Below are 23,375 nucleotides of genomic sequence, written 5' to 3' on the forward strand. Positions count from 1 at the left end.
GAGGTGTCCAGTGTTCGAAGGGAGGGCCGGCAGCAGAGTCAATCCCCTCTCCCCAGTACCTCCGATCACACCTATTCCGAGCACGCACAGCCATCCGCTGTGTGCTACAAAACTGACAGAGGCAGACTCCAGAGTCAGTGAAATAAATGAAATTATTGAAAATAAAGCTAAAAATAAAAGAAAGAAAAAAAAAAAAATAAAAAAATAAAAATAAAATAAAAAAAAAATAAAAAAAAAAAATCGGGCCCTGCTACGCTGTGGGCACTTAAACTAAATGGATGACCTTACAAGAAAGGGGTATAGAGGGGGAGGAGCTATGGACAACTAAAAAGAGTCTTAAAGTGCCCACACGCCTGAATCCTACACTCTAAACCAATGTTTCCCGATGTCCCCCAATGGATGCCTGAAAAATATTCTTTATACACAAAATCCTCTTTCATCAAAACTATAAGTTCCTTATACTGCTGTGGGGGCTGAGTTTTACCCTTGGGCTGTTAGCTGCATATTGTGAAAGAACTTCTTCAACGTTATTCACTTAAAGGCTTGCCAAAGTGTTCCAAATTGTATGAATCTTGCTGCCTTTCTTCTCCACAGGTTCTACAAGAGTATTGAAGAGACCTAAAGTTACATCCTAACACCATCATACATAATGCAGTACCCCTAAATTATGGGCTGAGTATTGTTTTGCAACCTGCCTCTACCTAAGCTGAATAGGTAATGTACCCAGAGATATGGCTGACTTATGGAGGATTGAAGGGGATATCATATGTAAGATAGTTAGGAAAATAAGGGCCATGTGTTTGAGATTTTCTATATTAATCTTTCTACTTAAATTATACTGTCACATGAAGTGGGGTATATGTGGATCCATTAGGAAGTAATAAAATGTTTACTTTATTTTTTAAACTAATCTGAGCATACCCGACTCCCCTTTGCCTGGTCTCCCAGCACTGTCTCCACTACTCCTTCCCTGCACTCTCACCGGTCTCCCAGCACTGTCTCCACTACTCCTTCCCTGCACTCTCACTGGTCTCCCAGCACTGTCTCCACTACTCCTTCCCTGCACTCTCACCTGACTCCCCTCTGCCTGGTCTCCCAGCACTGTCACCATTACTCCTTCCCTGCACTCTCACCTGACTCCTCTCTGCCTGGTCTCCCAGCACTGTCACCACTACTCCTTCCCTGCACTCTCACCTGACTCCCCTCTGTCTGGTCTCCCAGCACTGTCACCACTACTCCTTACATCCAATGATAGTAACTATACACAGACATTACATTGAAATAACAAACCTCTTATTCTCTCTGTTGTATGAAGCCAAAAGCAGGACACATTATGACGTCACTAGCAGAGTCCGGAAGGTGAATTAGGATCATGGGTAATTTGTATGTCCAAGCAGATAAGCACTAGAGCTAAAACTGTAACTAATATTTTATTCAGTAAATACTGCCAGTTCCCTGGCGGCGGACATGTTCTTAAGGACGGTATTAGTGGTTGCATATACACATGGCTCCTTAGAGTATAGATAGTCACGTGTCGTGTATCCACACTGTAACATGTGACCTATCCGATGTGTTCTCGGCGGCCATGATTAGTAAGGGAATGTTCCATTTATCACCCAGAAGAAACCTGGTAATGTGATGGAAATTGAAACATTGGGTTTTTTATTAAATTCAGAATAGAGGTCAGAGTTGTATTATGTATCGCTGTTCGTTTTACCAGGGTCTGTCTCCTGCAGGTGCTTGCCTTGATATAGATGTGCCTCAGAGAAACACGTGTTAGCATTGCCGGTGCCTTGTGCTATGGGTTGTGTAAGTGCGTGTGAATGTGGGGATTATACAGCAACCTTCTTACATAGGATTTAGAAAAATCAGCTGCTGAGGCAGCAATAGAACATAGAACGCAGAATATATAGTGTATATATATGCAGTGCTCTACAGTAGGGGAAACAGGACATACATAAAACAGGGATGTGCAAGGTAGACAAAATAAATGCAGACATGAAAACAAAGGGTGTGAAGGACCCTGCTCATTAGAGAGCTTACATTCTAAGTGGAAGAGGGCACAGCTGAAGCGAGAGGAGTAAATGTGGCTATGGGGCATATTTACTAAACTGTGGGTTTGAAAAAGTGGAGATGTTGCCAATAGCAACCAATCAGATTCTAGCTGTCATTTATTTAGTGTGCTGTACAAAATGATAGCTAGAATCTGATTGGTTGCTATAGGTAACATCTCCACTTTTTCAAACCCGCAGTATAGTAAATATACCCCTTAGAGTGGAGATTGGGAAAGTTGTGAGGGTGCATTAGCATGAATAGTATTATAGGGAAGGATTATATGGTAAGCTCTGAAAAGGAGATGGGTTTTCAGAGAGTGTCTGACGATTTGAAGGCCGTGGGAAAGTCTGATTGGGAGTGGTAGGGAATTCCATAAGTGAGGAGCAGCTCAGGAGAAGTCTTGCAGGCGGAAGTATGAGGTGGTTATCATAGAGAGACAAGGCGCAGGTCAGAGGTAGATCTAAGAGGGTGAGTATTTTGATATGAAATTTGAGATATATGAAGAGTTGCTGTGGTTGAGGGCTTTGTAGGTAAGAGTGAGTAATCTGAATTGGATTCTAGAGGACACAGACCAGAATAGAGATTTGTGGAGTGGTGAGAGAGGAAGAATAGTCTTGCAGCAGCATTTAGGATGAACTAAAGTGTGGATATATGGGTGTCTGGAATGCCAGATAGCAGTAGGTTGCAGTAGTCACAACAGGAGATAAGAGTTTTGGTAGCATGTTGATTAAGAAAAGGCCATGTTTTTAAGATGGAATCGACAGGACTGGTAGAGAGGAATTTGAGGAATAAAGCAGAGGACGGAAGCAACTGTGACATCAAGGCAGCAAGCTTGGGAGACCGAGGAATTTATGGTATCATTGACAGTGAGGGAGATTTGAGGGCAGGTGGTGACTCTGGCAGAAGGGAAGATAGTAAGTTCTGTTTTGGACATGTTGAGCTTTAGGCAGTGTTGGGACATCCACGTAAACATAGCAGAAAGACATAAGATAGTACAAAAGAGGGGAGGTCAGGGGAAGAGATCTAGATTTGGGTGTCATCAGAATAGAGGTGATAGTGGAGGCCAAATGAGCGAATTAGTGCCCCAAGAGACAAGTTGTACAATGAAAAATGTAAAGGGTGAAGTACAGAATCTTGTGGGACTCCAACAGATAATAGGAGTGGACTGGAGGATTTGCCAGGGGTAGAAACACTAAAGAAGCAGTTTGATAGGTAGGAAGTGAACCAGGAAAAAACTGTGTCACGAAGGCCAATGGAGTGAAGGGTGTGTAGGAGAAGAGGGTGATGAACAGTGTCAAAAGCAGCAGAATGGTCCAGGAGAATGAGAATGGAGAAATGACCATTAGACTTTCCAGTAAATAGAACATTGATCACCTTTGTGAGAGCACTTTCAGTGGAATGTGGGGGACAGAAGCCTGATTGCAGAGTCGAGAATGGAATGAGAGGAGGGAAAGTGAGACATGCGTTGTACACTAATCTTTTGAGGCAAAGGGAAGTAGATAAATAAGGCGGTAGTTGGAGAGAGGATTGATGGTTTCTTTAGAATTGATGAGATGAGCGTATGTTTAAAGGATAGAAATGTGTCAGTGGAGAGAGACAGGTTGTAGAAGTGAGTTAGAGCTGGGCATGCAGTGGAGGAGAGGGAGTGGAGAACTTGGAATAGACTAGGGTTGAGGGGACAGGTTATAGGGTGAGATGATGATGATGAGTGCAGCAACTTCATCTTCAGTTACTGGAGAGCATGAATTAAGGGTGGATTGGGGAATGTAGGTAAAGGTGGGTGGAGTGTGTGGAATTTGGCATGAGGTAGCATCTTGTCTAATGGTGTCTATTTTGTCTTTGAAGTAGGTGGCAAAATTATGGGCTGTGAGGGAGGAAGGGGGAGGAGGTGCAGGTGGGCAGAGAAGTGAGTTGAAGGTGGCAAAGAGGCAACGTGGGTTAGAAGACTGGGTGCATATTAGAGATTTGAAGAATGTTTGGCAATAGAAAGGGCAGTGCTGTAAGATGAAAGGATGAATTTATAGTGGAGGAAATCGGGATTGGAACGAGACTTCCTTTAGTGGCGCTTTGCTGTGCGGGATCACTTTTGCAGGTAGTGGGTCTGTTTGATGTGCCATAGTTGAGGTTTGGATCATCGAAGACTGTATGTGGTAGCTGTAGCTGCATTGTCTAGGGCTGAAGTGAGTGTTATGATGTAGAAAGAGGCAGCCTGATTGGGGCAGGACAATGCAGTATGAGACAATAGTTGTTTTAGTGAAAAAGAGAAGTAGATTGGGTTAAGAGTACTTAGGTGTAATTGTGTACGTGTGGATTTGAGTGCAGGGGGAAGGGCATGAGGTTAGGTGGAGCTGAAGCAAAGTTACAAGAGGCCATACAATCTTCTCCTTATGGTAAGAGTCCTGGTCCAGATGGGTTCTCCACATATCATAAAACCTTTAAGGATAAATTATTGCCTCTCTTCCTGCAGACATTCAATGAGGTTTCAAACTTCTTTTTCTAGACAGACATTGGAGGCCCACATCACAGTACTTCGCAAAGAGTGGAAGGATGCAACCCTGTGTCCCAAATGCAAACCCATATACCTGCTATAGAAAGATGTCAAATTACTTGTGAAACGCATTGCAAATCTCTTAGTGTTTGCTGCCCGATCTTATTCATAATGATCAAGTGGGATTTATTCTGGGTGGGAGGCTCACGGTGACACCGTGAAGGTCATAGACCTCATCTGCCATATCTCAGAGCAGACTACAAACCCTACTGCTCTCAACAGATGCTGAAAAGGCTTTTGACAGGGTGGACTGGTAATTTATGGCAGAAGTTCTGGAGCATATGGGAATGGTTCTTTTCTGTATAAAACTCGGCTTTATATGTACACCCCACAGACAAGATCAGAATTACTGATATGCTATCAGTTCTGGTTAATATAACTAATGGCTCCAGACAGGGATCCCCATTAATCTTCGTGCTTTGCATGGAGTCCGCATGGAGTCCTTGGCCAGGGAGATCTGCGTTAACTTGGCCATTAGTGGTCTGAGGCTAAGTATCAAGAGAATTCAAGATGGCTTTATTTGCCAGTGGCATGCTGGTTACAATTACCAACCATGTTACAATGCTACTGAATTTGATGGAGCAATGCAAAATGTGGCTAAAGGCCTCCAGAATGCTTTTACTTGACACCACTCACAGAGCCATTATTTAGGTATCACACTCTACAGCGAATGCATTATTTAATCCAAACTTTGCTTCCCTCTTGTCTAATTTACGAAGAGACCTAAAAGGTTGGATTACTGAAATTATTTTGGGAGATTTAATATAATAGAAATTTAAACTCTCCCTAAGATTTTGTATGTTCTACAGGCACTTGTGCCCCTCAGCTTCCACTGTGAGCTTTAAAAAGTGGTATGTGATTTTGTGGGGGAGGTTAAGATACCTAGGTATAAATAGGCCTTCTTTATTCTTATGCAAGTGAATGTTTTACCATGGCTTCCATAGATCCCTAAAATTTTGCACCCTATTATGGAGCCCACTCTAGATTTTCGGAGACGTCTTTCACTCTGCCAAATTTCTACCCTCACTCCTCTCACCCATAACCAGGACTTCCCCCGTGGCTCCAGTCCAGTTCTCTGAACGCCTGGTCTATGGTGCCCTGTTGGCCAGATGATGAGCTGGGGGGAAATCTGCTCCTTTCACTAATTCAAAGAGAAATTCTTCTTTCCTCCCTGCAAACTATGGGCATTTTTACAGATCGGACACTTTCTGTAACCGATCTGACTGCTTAATAAAATTTGGGAGAGTGTTCACCATTTGAGACACTGTGCACCTCTAGTTTAACTACAAAAATGTTATCTTGATACTGTATAAGATACATGATGACATGTTCCATTTCCACTCCTTTGTTTGTGAAGGTGTGGAAGAGAGACATTTCTTGAGCCATAGAAGATGACTGTCCTAAAATCTTCCAGATAAAGCACTTTTGCGCAGTCAGTGCCTGATTTAGAGTCGGACGCAAGTCGCTTTATTCAGCACAAAAAGCACTTTTGGCCAAAGATCTGTCTCAGTTTGCGCTCTGACTGAGACGGATCTCCCCGTTGCACCTTTCCGCGCTTCAAGAGGTGGAACGGGGGAGGTAGTGGGCGAGCCTAGCAATGTAAAGGCTTTCACGCTCTTTACATGCTATTTTGAGTTGAAAGCATCTGCAAATCGGTCTCTCGGAAACGTATCTTTTGCGGGTGCTTTCAGCTGGTGCAAGAGACCTTGATGTATTAAAAAAACAAAGTAAAAAAATAAATAAATAAATAAAAAAGGCGTGCACCCCCTTCCAAACAGCATAAACAACCCTTATGCTGTTTGGGGTGGAAAAAGAACAATTTTTATTTATTTTTTTACATTTCTTTTCTTTTATTTAATTATCTGCTTTACAGGGCGCTGTGCATGATACACGTGCACGCTGGACCATAAGGCAGATAAAGTCGTGTTTATGCCATTTGCACAGTATTCTAAGTCGCATGGATCTAAAGATACGGGATGCAATCTACACTTAGGATTGCAGTGTAAACTGCTTCAGACTCTAAATGAGGCCCTCAATGTCTTGGGGGTGAAGATGCAAATTGAAAATCTTGATCAGGTTATACTTTAAGTGTACCTGCATTGTGCTGGAGATGTAATGCAGCAACTGGCCTGACCATATTTTATTTGCCATACAGGTTTTAATAGTACAAAATGTTTGTATTTTTTATATACTAACCCTTTGGATTTAGATTTGATACAACGTTTTGTGCTGAACCTTATCCGTAAATCTCTTTATTGATTACACATTTAAGACTCTTTTCTTTAGATATAAATTGACTTATCAATACCCTTTCTTTTCAAGAGGAACTTCTTGAGTTTCTATTTCTATTAAATAGTACACGTGAAGCATGTTCTACCCCTATACACCCTAACTCTGATCCGGACAGCTGGTCTGTACTGTACTGTACTGTAAGTGACTTTGTTTCATGGGGAAAGAGAAGTAACAGTCCCCAGGGCAATGCTATATCCTTAGATTTATTCTTTCAGCTTTCAATAGTTCTGCTTTCTGTAGTTTTACAGTTTACATGTACAATGTAATCTGAATAGTTATGCCTTTGGATATGTAATAATACATAAATTGATACAATAAAGTAAAGCATCAGTAAAGTTAATGGTCAAGAAAGCAGTATTATCTTGCAATATGAATACTTAAAAGTAAACCAACAAAAACGGAATAATAAACCAATGCCAAAATTCTGTTTAATAAATACTTGTATACAATATTTCCATATAAAAAATATAGTAACAGATTTTCACTTGTGTAACTGTGTGTGAAGTTTCTGATGTTTTACAAGATTTGATTTGCGTGCAAAACATTTCCCACATTGACAACATGGAAATGGCTTATCACCCTTATGAATTTTCTGGTGTCTAAGAAGGGTGGTTTTACATGCAAAACATTTCCCACAGTCAGAACATAGGAATGGCTTTTCACCTGTATGAATGGTCTGATGATCAACGAGATTTTGTTTCTGTGTAAAACACTTTCCACATTCAGTACAGGGAAATGGTTTCTCGCCTGTGTGAGTTCTCTGATGTTGTATAAGATTTGATTTGCATACAAAACATTGCCCACATTCAGGACATAGAAATGACTTGTCACCTGTGTGAATTCTCTGATGATTAACAAGATGTGATTTATTTGTAAAACCTTTCCTACAATTAGAACATTCAAATGGTTTCTCACCTGTGTGAAGCATTTGATGTCTTATAAGATGTGATTTACGTGCAAAACATTTCCCACACTCAGAACATGGAAATAGTTTTTCACCTGTATGAGTTTTTAGATGCTCAACAAGATGTGATTTATTTGTAAAACATTTTCTACAATCAGAGCATTCAAATGGCTTTTGACCTTTGTGAATTCTATGATGTTTAAGAAGATTTGATTTCTGTGTGAAACATTGCCCACAATCAGTACATGTAAATGGCTTCTCGCCTCTGTGAGTTCTCTGATGTTTAACAAGATTTGATTTCTGTGTGAAACACTGCCCACAATCAGTACATTTAAATGGCTTCTCACCTTTATGAATTATCAGATGTTTAACCAGACTTGACTTCTGTGTAAAACTTTTACCACATTCAGAACATGTGAATGGCTTCTCACCTGTGTGAATTCGCTGATGTATAACAAGTTTTGTTTTCTGTGAAAAACATTTCCCACATTCAGAACATGCAAACCTTCTATCACCTCCATGAACTGAACGATGTGTAACAATACCTGAGTTATAAGACAAACTTCCCTCATGTTTAGAAGGATCAGACATTATGTTTGCACTGTGAAGTACTAGATGTAGATTTTGGGTAACAAAGTTTTTCCCTTGGAAGTTTTGTGTGGTGTTATTAGCTTCTATTTCACAATCTGGAGATAAAATGGGATGTTGTTCAGAGGTATTCCCAATATTGTGTCCATCTGATGGAAATAAAGCACACATGTAATTTTTACAAACAAGGACATAGTATAAAACAAAAACATTAAAGATGTTTCAATATACATTTTATTAGCAGTTGATAGCAATGATAAATGTACATGTAAGATTGTGAATGCCACAAAACTGTTTAAACAAGAATAACTGGCATTTTAGTAATACATTATAAATGTAATTATGTAGGGAATTACAGCGTTAATCAGAGCCGTAACGTGCGCAACACCCGCCCGTTACATATCACCAGTGAAGTGGCAATCTAGTCCTGCGGTGGCAGCACCACAGGACTACTTTGCCCATTGTAGACAGCCAGCGCAAGGAGGAGGGTGCCGGCTTCCAGCACCTGTAGCGCCCTGATGTACAAATAATGACGTCAGGACGTAGTCAGAACACATGCGACGAGGAGCCGGCACAGAAGGAAGAAGATGACAGAAGAAAAGAAGCTCAGGTAAGCAAAATACTGCAGTGCTGGTGAGAAGAGGGGGCTGGAGAGGACAGGAGCGAGGGCTGGAGAGGAAGGTGTCTGGAGTGAATGGGGGAGGGGGTCTGGAGATAATGAGTGAGGGGTCTGGTGAGGAGGAGTGAGGGGTCTGGTCAAGAGGGTGTCTGGAGTGAATGTGGGGTCTGGAGAGGAGTGAGGGGTCTGGTGAGGAGGGTGTCTGGAGGGAATGGGGGGGTCTGGAGAGGAGTGAGGGGTCTGGTGAGGAGGAGTGAGGGGTCTGGTGAAGAGGGTGTCTGGAGTGAATGGGGGGGTCTGGAGAGAAGAGAGTAAATAATTATATAATAATTACTATTAAGTATTGGGAAATTTGTAAGCCATAATTTGATTTTGGGGCTGGTGGGGGAAATAGGCCTTCGTATTAAATGGAAATGGTAATAATTTTATGTTGAGGCTGGTGAGAGTCTGTTTGTTAAATATCTCCATATTTTAATTTAATGTTGGGTATAGTGAGGAATAATGGGGTAAAGTGAGGAATAATGTGGTTTTGTTAAATGGGGATGCTATTAATTTAATGGTGGCAGCTGGTGAGGGGTGAAGTAGGTCTATTAATTAGATGGGAATGCTACTAATTTAATGTATGGGCTGATGCGTGGGGTATGTCTGTTCATTAAATGGAGTGTTGTTAATTTAATAACAGCACTCGTTGGGGGAGGCTTATTTATTAAACGTGGGTGCTAGTAATTTGATGTTGGGGCTATATGGAGGGAAATACACATTAATTGCCTTCCAGTCTCATGCCTAACCTCCAACCGGTCGGCTACCTCTCTCTCTCTTTCCTTCTCCCCCTTCCTCGACTCCGTTTCTCCCGTCTCATCCATGTGTCTGTCTGTCTTGCCCTCCCTTTAGATTGTACGCTCCTTTGAGGAGGGCTCTCCTGCTTCCTGTTTCCATCACTTTTAACTGCGCTCTCCAGCTACTCAGCTCACCTCCTTTCGGGCCCTCTGTCTCCTCTCGCTTCTCTCCGCTCCCCTCAGTGACTCTTAACCTGTCATCCGTGCCCACCCTCTTGGGCTCAAGTTACCAGCCTGTACTGACTTTTCCCCTCCCTCTCTTTCTAGCTGTGCCTTGAGCCCTCAGAGTTATAGTGCATACTGTTACTTGTACTGTGCTGTTTCACCTTGTACTGTACCATTGTTTGTCCTTGTACGGCGCTAGGGATACTTTGTGGCGCCCTATAAATAAAAATGAATAATAATAATAATAATAATAATAATAATAATTAACTGTAAATGCTATTAATTAGATTGTGGAGCTGATTGGGTGGAAGGTGGCATGTTTTTAAACATAAAAAGATACCGATTTAATGTCTGTCTGGTTATGGGGAGGGTGACCTAGATTCTTCACTCACTGCTCAACTTTCCAGGAGGTGAGTAATAACAATCTCTTTTCCAAACATTTCCCAATATTCCTGGATCCGTCTAAGCAGCAACGGAGCATAAGACACCAGCAGGCGGAAGACAGCGGCGATGCTTAACAGCTGAGAGCCAGCATCTACTCCCATAAAGGTACATTGTGTGTTCTGTTTCGTCCAGGGCACTAAAATGTCTAGTTACGGCTCTGGCATTAATATACAGCTTTATTAACGCTAAATCAAGAGAATGTAATCGATACAGAGAATCATATCCACAGTTGTTATATACCAGATTGTGTGTGCATGGTGGTCATGGTGGCGGGGAGACTGGTCAGATCTCCCGTCTGGTAGCACCTAATGACATGATGTGAGGAGATCAGGGGTCTAGTAGGGGCTGATGGCTCGTTAGTGTGTGTGGAAGGAGACTGGTCAGATCTCTTGTCTGGTAACACACAGTGACATGATGTGAGGAGGAGAACAGGAGTCTAATAGGGGCTGATGGCTCCTGATGTATGAGAAACACCAGAGAGTGTGTGGAGGAGACTGGTCAGACCTCTTGTCTGGTAACACACAGTGACATGATGTGAGGAGGAGAACAGGAGTCTAATAGGGGCTGATGTCTCCTGATGTATGAGAAACACCAGAGAGTGTGTGGAGGAGACTGGTCAGATCTCTTGTCTGGTAACACACAGTGACATGATGTGAGGAGGAGAACAGGAGTCTAATAGGGGCTGATGTCTCCTGATGTATGAGAAACACCAGAGAGTGTGTGGAGGAGACTGGTCAGATCTCTTGTCTGGTAACATACAGTGATATGATGTGAGGAGGAGAACAGGAGTCTAATAGGGGCTGATGTCTCCTGATGTATGAGAAACACCAGAGAGTGTGTGGGAGGAGACTGGTCAGATCTCTTGTCTGGTAACACACAGTGATATGATGTGAGGGGGAGAACAGGAGTCTAATAGGGGCTGATGTCTCCTGATGTATGAGAAACACCAGAGTGTGTGTGGAGGAGACTGATCAGATCTCTTGTCTGGTAACACACAGTGATATGATGTGAGAAGGAGAACAGGAGTCTAATAGGGGCTGATGACTCCTGATGTATGAGAAACACCAGAGAGTGTGTGGAGGAGACTGGTCAGACCTCTTGTCTGGTAACACAGTGACATGATGTGAGGAGGAGAACAGGAGTCTAATAGGGGCTGATGTCTCCTGATGTATGAGAAACACCAGAGAGTGTGTGGAGGAGACTGGTCAGACCTCTTGTCTGGTAACACAGTGACATGATGTGAGGAGGAGAACAGGAGTCTAATAGGGGCTGATGTCTCCTGATGTATGAGAAACACCAGAGAGTGTGTGGAGGAGACTGGTCAGATCTCTTGTCTGGTAACACACAGTGATATGATGTGAGGAGGAGAACAGGAGTCTAATAGGAGCTGATGTCTCCTGATGTATGAGATACACCAGAGAGTGTGTGGAGGAGACTGGTCAGATCTCTTGTCTGGTAACACACAGTGATATGATGTGAGGAGGAGAACAGGGGTCTAATAGGGGCTGATGTCTCCTGATGTATGAGAAACACCAGAGAGTGTGTGGAGGAGACTGGTCAGATCTCTTGTCTGGTAACAAACAGTGACATGATGCGAGAACAGGAGTCTAATAGGGGCTGACGGCTCCTGACTCCCCCACAGGGCAGATACTACAAAACTAATGAGGAAAAACTAATGAGGAAAAACTAACAGAGGAAGGTGTAAAATAGGAGGTAGAGGAGACTATGTAAATTTTCTGTATTAAGTGATTTTTACTTACCTGTGCTAATAAATGTAGGAACTTCTTCCTCCTTAATCTTCACACATATATTTTTTCTACCATCAAACTGAAATATATAAATGGGAACATTTCTCAATTTTTTATTCTAAAGAGGACACAGATTAATTTATATGTATCACATTTTCATATTGCCTACATTTATAAACACAGTGATATATCGTCTGAATACCTGGGGTTAACCCAGGCTATTACATGGTGGTGAGTGTCCCCGGAGACTACAGAGAACGACTTTATGCCAATACCAATAACCATGACAACTAGGGAGCATGAATCAAAAACAGTACTGAAAGTCTTGAATCCTTCTTCCATCTAGAGCTGGCCAGGCAGCGGTCCAGCCCAGACTTCACTCCGGTCTCAGTGGGCACACATCAGTGCAGGGAATGGGAAGGTCCTCATAGGTCTGAAAACCATAACCAGGTACATTCTAACGTCTTCCGATCTCTTTTATGCAGCAACAATCCAGCAGGAACCATCATCCCCAGCCAGTCCTATCTCCAGACCCCCCCTTCCACACCCAGACCCTGGTTTATATAGCTGCCCTAACAATTAAATCTTGGACCCATCAGAAGACTTGTAACCCTTTACAGTTATTTAGCCATTATAAGGCTTCAAACCGACCAGTGATTTCAGGAGGGGAAGACAGCTCACCTTAGCATGGAGTCCTGAGATAAGAGGGTCAGTACTTAGCGCTAATGGATCAGATGTGCGTCAAAGAAGACTTTTAGAACGGGAGGCCCACAACAGTGGACCTAGCGCTTCTATAAACACTGTTGCAACAGTGATTACAATAAATTAATTAAAACATTAACATTACATACACATGGCCCATTAAAGAAATCCAGAGGAAAAGTTTTACAAGTAAGGATCCCAGGTGGGCTTAACGTTTATGGCACACCACTTTTGAAACACACTTATCTATCTAATGTAGTCTATTTTAAAACTGCACTATGACCTGCTGTAAAATTATACTGACATGCTACTCTCCTTAGCTGGAGCCTCAGCGGCTGCTACCAGCATGCATGAAATAAGGGGCATGTGAGCGAGAGAACGAAGATATTGCGGCTTCTAAACGGTCCTCCTCACTCGCACACATCCATAAACTGCCCTTTTTAACTGACTGGCAAAAGAAACTAATTTGATGGTTCTGTAAAACTGGCAAATGCTCCAGACAAAACAGCTACCCCAGAGGGCTCTGGCTAGGAGGAAGAGCATGTAACTAAAATATTACAGTAAGTGGCATCAGATCTTTGTGAAATTCCCTCCCTTGCACAATAAGACTTTCCTCTGGTCTTCAAGAATTCTCTGAAAACCCACCTCTTCAAGCAGCTTATAATATTCCTCAACCACCATCTTAACTTCCCTAGGTTAAGCTATTTTCACCCTTTATACAGTTCACACAAGAGAACAACCCTATTACCAACACCTTTTACCTTTGCATTCTGGCTGGACCAATATGCAATATGTAGAACTTAACCTCATGTATCAAACTCCCATTGTCCAATAGATTGTAAGCTTGCGAGCAGGGCCTTTCTTACCTCTGCGTATATTACCCTATATTGCTTTATTACTGTGTTTGTTTCCAACTGTAAAGCGCTATGGAATTTGCTAGCGCTATATAAATACATGTTGATGATGATGTTAATGAGCTGTACTTTAGTAATTTATAAAGGTGTATAGTACAAATATATGTGATTATAGTGGTGTGGGTAAACAAAACATGAATAATAAAACAGGTATGTGTGTTTGTGTGGCTGGAAGCGCGAGGAACATAGGGGAGATATGATGAAGGTAATCGGATATAGCGCACAACACCAATGAACTATCAAGCAAGGGGATTGGATAGTGTATCTAGGAAAGTGAATATCTCTTCTAAATAGTGTGGACATAGTCGTTCTGGCCTAATTGTGGAAGAGCCAATGAGAATATTGTTACCCAGACTTTTAGCAATTGAGATCTAGATATCAGTGTTGTTGTTATTAGTACAGTCAATTCCATCTACCTGATAATCCTGTGGGATATTGTGATCTATCTCTGTACATTGTTGCACATACAGAGGACTGGGACATCTCTCTGGTCTATTTCTCTTATTGGATCCATCTGTAAGGAACACATACATTCTCTGAATACATTGTTGTATAGGATTTATCAGAGGATGTGTCCATCTAATGAGGTCTCTTACCCAGTGATGTGAGAGGCCGGTGATTCTCCATCATGACGTCCTTGTACAGATCCTTGTGTCCCTCTAAATACTCCCACTCCTCCATGGAGAAATAGACAGTGACATCCTGACACCTTATAGGAACCTGACACACACAATGATACAGTCATCACCCAGACACATCCCCTGGTGTTACTGTATAATGTCCCATTCCCAGCAGTCACCTCTCCAGTAAGCAGCTGAATGATCTTGTTGGTGAGTTCTAGAATCCTCTGGTCATTGTTTCTCTCATGTATCAGTGAGTGAGGTGGAGGTTCCATGATGGGGCTCTGGGTCCTGCTCCATCCTCCTGACACATGGGAGCTGATGCTGGATATCACACATTTGTTAGACTCCTTCTTCAAAACAATATAATCCTGTGGAACGAGAGAGGCAGTAACAATTAACACCTTGTAGGTTGGAATTAGTGAATAAGATAATACTGATGTCACTGAGACATTCCCAGAATCCCTCACCTCTCCAGTCAGCAGGTAGATAATCTCCAGGGAGAGATTTAATATCTTCTCAGTGATGGACCTCATGTCTCTGTCCATCTTGATGACAGAATGGACACTAGTCCTGGTGGGAGGTGCTGACCTTGAGGAGATATCTGTAAATGGAAACTGGTGTTAATGTAACTGTCCTTTATCCTGGTAGTGTGGAATTCTGGATAGGTAATGAAAATACTGCAACACATCTATTGCATTAAATTAGATGTTGTACAGTTTCTGGTCAAGTGATGAATGGAAACACAGGTCTATGAGATCATAAGGACTAATGGTCCTGACCAATAATCTGATTGTCCGATTTTTACTTGACAAGACAATTATCATTAATACATTGTTATTCTCTAGACACTATTGGCACAGACATGTCACACTGCGACTATGCAATAAATCACATTGTACCGGGGTCACATTGCAATTCATACATTTTTCTTCCAGCAATGACTGGCAGAGATGTAATTGAGGACATTTATGAAAACTGGTGCATAGGAAAAGGTGGTGTTTCTCATTGCAATCAGATGTTTGTTTTTATTTTCTAAACTGCACTACAAAAACAATAAAAGTTGACTGATTTCTCTTGGCAGCACCACCTGTGCACCACTTTCCTAAATGTCTCCTGTTCTGTACAGATACTAAGTGTACAGTGTACAGATCTCATACCTGGCGAATCACATGAAAGGTCATGAAAGATTTACTGAATCTAAAAATGTAAAAAAATTTAAATAGCAAATGGATGTTTTCCTTAGTATCAAATTATTCACATCAGTTATAGAATCTCAAATAATTATGTATTTGTAGTGTGAAATTGTGTGTGCTTAAAGTGGGATGGGCATGGAAGATGATAGTGGATTTCTAAGGTAGGAAAAAATTAGGAATTACTGTGACATGAAGTTGGGTATATGTGGATCCACTGGGGAGTAAAGGATTTTTTTTATTTTATTTACCAGAATACGATTTTAGTATTTATTTTTTTCAAGTAATGTGACCACTCTGCCTGGTCTCCCAGCACTGTGTCCACTACTCCTTCCCTGCACTCTCACCTGACTCCCCTCTGCCTGGTCTCCCAGCACTGTCTCCACTACTCCTTCCCTGCACTCCCACCTGACTCCCCTCTCCCTGGTCTCCCAGCACTGTCACCACTACTCCTTCACTGCACTCTCACATGACTCCTCTCTGTCTGGTCTCCCAGCACTGTCACCACTACTCCTTCCCTGCACTCTCACCTGACTCTCCTCTGCCTGGTCTCCCAGCACTGTCTCCACTACTCCTTCCCTGCACTCTCACCTGACTCCCCTCTGCCTGGTCTCCCAGCACTGTCACCACTACTCCTTCCCTGCACTCTCACCTGACTCTCCTCTGCCTGGTCTCCCAGCACTGTCACTACACCTTCCCTGCACTATAACCTGACTCCCCTCTGACTGGTCTCCCAGCACTGTCTCCACTACTCCTTCCCTGCACTCTCACCTGACTCCCCTCTGCCTGGTCTCCCAGCACTGTCACCACTACTCCTTCCCTGCACTCTCATCTGACTCCCCACTGCCTGGTCTCCCAGCACTGTCTCCACTACTCCTTCCCTGCACTCTCACCTGACTCCCTTCTGCCTGGTCTCCCAGCACTGTCTCCACTACTCCTTCCCTGCACTCTCACCTGACTCCCCTCTGCCTGGTCTCCCAGCACTGTCACTACACCTTCCCTGCACTCTCACCTGACTCCCCTCTGCCTGGTCTCCCAGCACTGTCACCACTACTCCTTCCCTGCACTCTCACCTGACTCCCCTCTGCCTGGTCTCCCAGCACTGTCTCCACTACTCCTTCCCTGCACTCCCACCTGACTCCCCTCTCCCTGGTCTCCCAGCACTGTCACCACTACTCCTTCACTGCACTCTCACATGACTCCTCTCTGTCTGGTCTCCCAGCACTGTCACCACTACTCCTTCCCTGCACTCTCACCTGACTCTCCTCTGCCTGGTCTCCCAGCACTGTCTCCACTACTCCTTCCCTGCACTCTCACCTGACTCCCCTCTGCCTGGTCTCCCAGCACTGTCACCACTACTCCTTCCCTGCACTCTCACCTGACTCTCCTCTGCCTGGTCTCCCAGCACTGTCACTACACCTTCCCTGCACTATAACCTGACTCCCCTCTGCCTGGTCTCCCAGCACTGTCTCCACTACTCCTTCCCTGCACTCTCACCTGACTCCCCTCTGCCTGGTCTCCCAGCATTGTCACCACTACTCCTTCCCTGCACTCTCATCTGACTCCCCACTGCCTGGTCTCCCAGCACTGTCTCCACTACTCCTTCCCTGCACTCTCACCTGACTCCCTTCTGCCTGGTCTCCCAGCACTGTCTCCACTACTCCTTCCCTGCACTCTCACCTGACTCCCCTCTGCCTGGTCTCCCAGCACTGTCACTACACCTTCCCTGCACTCTCACCTGACTCCCCTCTGCCTGGTCTCCCAGCACTGTCACCACTACTCCTTCCCTGCACTCTCACCTGACTCCCCTCTGCCTGGTCTCCCAGCACTGTCACCACTACTCCTTCCCTGCACTCTCACCTGACTCCCCTCTGCCTGGTCTCCCAGCACTGTCACCACTACACCTTCCCTGCACTCTCACCTGACTCCCCTCTGCCTGGTCTCCCAGCACTGTCTCCACTACTCCTTCCCTGCACTCTCACCTGACTCCCCTCTGCCTGGTCTCCCAGCACTGTCACCACTACTCCTTCCCTGCACTCTCACCTGACTCCCCTCTGCCTGGTCTCACAGCACTGTCACCACTACTCCTTCCCTGCACTCTCACCTGACTCCCCTCTGCCTGGTCTCCCAGCACTGTCACCACTACTCCTTCCCTGCACTCTCACCTGACTCCCCTCTACCTGGTCTCCCCACACTGTCACCACTACACCTTCCCTGTACCCTCACCTGACTCCCCTCTGCCTGGTCTCCCAGCACTGTCACCACTACTCCTTCCCTGCACTCTCACCTGACTCCCCTCTGCCTGGTCTCCCAGCACTGAAACAGACATCACACTCCTATAACATACCTCTCTCTCTCTCTCTGTTATATGAAGCAAAAAGATGGTCAAATTATGACGTCACTATCAGTATCCGGAAAGTGTAAAAGAATCATGGGTAAATTGAGTTGCCCAGCAGATAAGCACTAGAGCTAAAATTTTATCGTTTGTTTTTTTTTTGTAAATACAATGGGTTCCCTAGCGGCGGACATGTACTTGAGGAGGATATCAGTGGGGCCATGCATACATCCTTATACAGTTTGCACCGTAGATTGTCTTATTTTGTTTGCGATTGTATATGACTAATGTGACATGTAACATGTGACCTATCAGTAGTGCTCTCGGCGGCCATGTTTAGTGAGGGAAACGTGCCATTGTATATTATCATGAGACCTGTTAATATTATGTAAATGTGAAAATTGGGGTTTTGTGCGGGCCAGAATAGGAGTCACCGCTGTACTATCACTCTATCTATTGTTGTACTGGGGTTTAACTTCTCCACTGTCAATTACATGTAGGTGTTACTCAGAGCTGTATTGATACTGTGTATAAAATGGTTAGTTTCTGTGTGGCGACTACTGCATTGTAAGAGGGCAGCATATTTATTTATATAAAGTATATGTGTGAGCTGGTGACTGCCCCAGGTTTTACATATTATTAGACCGGCCAACATGAAAATATTCTGATGTTTGATTCCTGTGACCAATGTAGCAGGAAATCTGTTCTGAGAAAAGTCACAGAATTACCATAGTAACCACATCTAACACTTTATAACAGTGATGGGCAAACTACAGCCCGCGGGCCAGATCCGGCCCACTTAGAGGTTCTATTCGGCCCGCCAATATTTTAAAAAATGTCATTAAAATCTGCATAAAATTATTAGGGCCGACCCTGTGTGTCAGAACCTTCATTTTTATGCCTTCCCAGCTATTTCCTCCATTACACTTCATCCTCCTTCCTAAAAAGAAACTTCGTATGTCAATCACTCAAACATTTGCCCGCCCCCTAATGGCTGAAAGTCATGTGAGAAGAGATGGAGTTGGAGTGTGGAGTGTGTATGTTCTCTCTGTGTTTGCGTGGGTTTCCTCCGGGTGCTCCGGTTTCCTCCCACACTCCAAAAACATACTGCTAAGTTAATTGGCTGCTATCAAAAATTGACCCTAGTCTCTGTCTTTCTATCTCCCTGTTTGTCTGTCTGTGTCTGTGTGAGTGTGTGCCTATATTAGGGAATTTAGACTGTAAGCTCCAGTGGGGCAGGGACTGATGTGAGTTCTCTGAACAGCGCTGCGGAATTAGTGGCGCTATATAAATAAATGATGATGATGATGGGCTGGGCCATATACTAAGGCGGATTTCGATTGGCTGCTGTGTTGTCAGTTAGTGGCTCATCAGAAAGACGGATCTGCAACATTCTGCTGAAATAACTGCTGTGTCTGTACGATCGCTGCACTTATAGAGGTAACACTGCTATATAACACCCTCCCGTCCCATTAAAAAAATTTGTATTATATATTTCGATATTTGAGTTTTTTAATAAATTATATTGGCCCGCCTAAAGTTTTTCTTTTTTATTTGGCCAGCTCCTGAAAAAGTTTGCCCTTCACTGCTTTATAAAATAGGAATACAACCACTTAGCCTTATATAATACCACGCTATAACCTAGTCCTCTGCCATGGTAGGCTCTTATGTCACCATATGCACCATTTTAGTTCATATAGCTCTATAATGCTTACCTATAGCTTCATTATATATCACTATAAATCCTCATTTCCCCCTATATAACTTCATAATGCCAATATATATCTAGGCACTTTACCAGGATCTATGTTCTTAATTGCATATACACTTATCATTTACTCTTAACTATATTAGGAGAGGAGACAGCTCACACATTTATTTAACGTAATATATGTCAGTTATCTCTAAAATCTATGCGCTAGGTATCTGTATAACAATAATTCCACCACATAGCCTCATATAATGCCTCCGTATAGCTTACTACACAGTAGCCTCATAGGGCAGAATTCTATTACCTGTAGTGTTCCTCAGTGCGGCTGTGCATTTTTACCATTACCGCGGTACAAATGGAGGTGCAAGAAAAAATGAGCATTATTTTTTTTACCGTAGTAAAGGTAAAATGCACGGCCGCGATGTTCTGAAGAATATCGCGACCAATTGAATCTGCCCCTCTGAGAGAAATACTGTTGTCTGTGCACTGAGGAGACACTGGTGGAGAAAATAGAGGAAAACAGAAAAAGACAGCTAACGAACTGGAGTGACAGCAGCAGTGACCAGGAAAACTGATAGAGGGACAGAGGAGCAGCAGTGACCAGGAGAACTGATAGAGGGACAGAGGAGCAGCAGTGAGCAGGAGAAGTGATAGAGGGACAGAGGAGCAGCAGTGAGCAGGAGAAGGGATAGAGGGACAGAGGAGCAGCAGTGAGCAGGAGAAGTGATAGAGGGACAGAGGAGCAGCAGTGAGCAGGAGAAGTGATAGAGGGACAGAGGAGCAGCAGTGAGCAGGAAAACTGATAGAGGGACAGAGGAGCAGCAGTGAGCAGGATAACTGATAGAGGGACAGAGGAGCAGCAGTGACCAGGAAAACTGATAGAGGGACAGAGGAGCAGCAGTGAGCAGGATAACTGATAGAGGGACAGAGGAGCAGCAGTGACCAGGAGAACTGATAGAGGGACAGAGGAGCAGCAGTGAGCAGGAGAAGTGATAGAGGGACAGAGGAGCAGCAGTGAGCAGGAGAACTGATAGAGAGGGACAGAGGAGCAGCAATGGGCAGGAGAACTGATGGGGGGACAGAGGAGCAGGAGAACTGATGGAGGGACAGAGTAGCAGCAGTGAGCAGGAGAACTGATAGAGGGACAGAGGAGCAGCAGTGAGCAGGAGAACTGATAGAGGGACAGAGGAGCAGCAGTTAGCAGGAGAACTGATAGAGGAATGGAGGAGCATCAGGAAATAGAGGTGGTGAAACACAATGGGAAGGAAATCTGACATTAAAAACATTTGACAACTTTTTATATTGTTCCGCCGGGAGTTCCCGGAGGGGGGTATGGGCGGAGGGGTGGAGCATGACCCCGCCCGCATGATGTAATGAATCATACGCTTCATTTCACAGCTGGGGCGGGGCCAAAATTAAGTGATTCCCTGAGAATTGCGGCTCTAATTCTGCCAATTTCACTAGGAAGTGGGCATATATGGGGCGATTACCTACTCTCCCGGGAGACCTACCCGGAATTCGGGAGTCTCCCAGACATTACGGGAGAGTTGGTAAGTATGATTAAAAAGTGTGAGAAAGATAGCATTATAAACAGAAATTGATAGATTGAAAGAGATAACAGAAGAGGATGAGACAGTGAATGAATCGTCAGATGTATTTACCTGTTTGCAAGTAGTGACAGTTACTCTTACAGAAAAACACAACAAATAGATTCATATACAGTAGTTATCAGAATATCTGAAAATCGCTTCTATTTTCACCCAAGATATAAATTAAGTATTTACATACAGCAGAAATTGTGCAAGAAGCTGCATATGAATTATATACCATATTTGCCAACTCTCCCGAAATGTCCGGGAGACTCCCAAAATTCGGGTCGGTCTCACGGACTCCTGGGAGAGCAGGCAAGTCTCCCGCATCCCGTAACTGCCTAGCCTAAATTACACGATTCGTGGTGAATCGCGTCATTTTGGCCCCACCCCCGTGACAAGCGGCATTTCCGTTGCGGGGGCGGGGCCAAAATGATGCTTTTGCCCACGGCCCGCCCCCTTCCTCTAGTCACGCCCCTCTCCCGGACTATACTTGCCGAAAGTATGCAAGTATGTTATATACAGTGTCATTAGCATCCAATCAGATTCTAGCTGTCATTTTGTAGAATGTAGTAAATAAATGACAGCTAGAATCTGATTGGTTGCTATAGGTAACATCTCCACTTTTTCAAACCTGTAGTTTAGTTTAGTGAATATACCCCCTGGAGTGTTAGGTTCTTTCTAATTAAACGTGATCTTGCCCCACTTACTTCATGCCAAATTTTTGTGCTTAATTGTACTAAATATCAATTGAAAAAAAACAAACAATGAGACAAAAGAGATGATCCATAGCTGATGAATTTATTTTTGCACCTATGGGTGAAGGGTATTAACAATCACACATTTCAAGAGTATAAAAAAAAGAAAAGAATCACTTCACGGCTTTCTACGTAGCGAACTGCAATACTTTACAGAAAAGCTGTGTGTGTATTTTATAAACACATGTTGGACGCAGGAAAAGAAATAGGCATGAAAAAGTGCATTTATGGGCATGTACATCCCTAGCAGATGTGCCACGTCTAGGGTAGGAATCACAAGTGTCTATACACGAAATGTGAATTGACAGTATTAAATAAAAAAGTTGTATTACCCTATTTGTACACAATATAATGTTATCTAGTGTCATACACCACAGAGTTATTAATAAATGTGAAAGTCACAATGACAATATCATAAAAAGTGATTAAAAACAAATTCAGTTAAATTAAAACATCTCGTTTTCCCCTTTAAAAATCAAATGAAAACCTTCCTATGAATGAAGTACTCAATGGGTGGGAAGTGGAGGTCACTCTACAATCAGCTAGTGTTACTGATCGTCATCACCAGTATTTTTCACGTGATCAAAAAAGCGTATTTCATGCTTAAAATAGACCTTGTGCCCTAAATGAGCCACAATATGTAGTCAATTAAAAGTGTGCCCGCCCCTTACCTCCAACGTCCCATCTCTTCAAATGTAAGGAGTCGTAAGTGTAAGGTGATAAAATTTGCATATCGACATAAGTGTAAAACATTTTGTGCGGATGTGCAGTAAGAAATGTGAATTATACGCAAAAAAACCCCTGATGTATGTCCAACTTTGCACAAGCCCCTATATATTATGAGACACTGGCAGCTTGCTCCCACCTCCCACGCCCAATGCTCGCATGAGCTGGCACCGTGACATTACCTGGACATTACTGCATTAGGATTTAAAACAAATAACATTTCATCTCAGTATGTTACTGCTTACATGCTTGATGAACATAAAGGTCAGTTAAATTAATGTTAATTAATGTAAAATAATATATTTTATGCCACATGCATTTTTCTTTTATTCTTTAAACTGCATGTAACGCCACTTATGGAAATGAATATACATCAAAGTCAGTGTATTTCTGAGATAAATAGTATATGTGATATAACTTCTGTTATAAATTAAATCTGCTAGTTATACATTACAGAATGCAGACGGTGCTCAGTGGTAGCGATTTATCACTTGCATCATTCTGGTGTAGAGTCAGAGTTTGTGTGATTGGCTTGAAATGCTCTGTACATGGTGCGGATTGGTGGATTGATGAACAGGGGCAGGCCAGAGATGCCGACATAGCGCACTAACAATTTGTATGGGTGTAA

At 43.3% G+C, this 23,375-nt stretch overlaps 2 protein-coding genes across 5 annotated transcripts in view; one reads left to right on the forward strand and one right to left on the reverse strand.

Moving 5' to 3' along the window:
- Positions 1–23,375, forward strand: part of LOC142159987 (histone H2A type 1-like) — a 154,255-nt gene that overhangs the window by 63,986 nt on the left and 66,894 nt on the right. The window lies entirely within an intron of this gene.
- The window catches only part of LOC142159917 (uncharacterized), a 49,000-nt gene that overhangs the window by 19,588 nt on the left and 6,037 nt on the right, over positions 1–23,375 (reverse strand). Inside the window, exons 1-5 of one of the 4 annotated variants that reach the window (XM_075214794.1) lie at positions 14,906–15,036; positions 14,412–14,806; positions 14,232–14,329; positions 12,212–12,278; positions 7,307–8,536 (exon numbers count right to left, since the gene is read on the reverse strand). In XM_075214794.1, the coding sequence (XP_075070895.1) occupies positions 7,377–8,536; positions 12,212–12,278; positions 14,232–14,329; positions 14,412–14,496 (1,410 nt within the window). In that variant the 5' untranslated portion in view covers positions 14,497–14,806; positions 14,906–15,036 and the 3' untranslated portion in view covers positions 7,307–7,376. Of the gene's footprint in view, positions 1–7,306; positions 8,537–10,168; positions 10,816–12,211; positions 12,279–14,231; positions 14,330–14,411; positions 14,807–14,905; positions 15,037–23,375 lie in introns of those variants that run through there. The other 3 variants (XM_075214795.1, XM_075214797.1, XM_075214798.1) reach the window with 3 other exon arrangements.

The sequence above is a fragment of the Mixophyes fleayi genome, chromosome 6 (assembly GCF_038048845.1).
Source record: "Mixophyes fleayi isolate aMixFle1 chromosome 6, aMixFle1.hap1, whole genome shotgun sequence".
NCBI lineage: Eukaryota > Metazoa > Chordata > Amphibia > Anura > Limnodynastidae > Mixophyes > Mixophyes fleayi.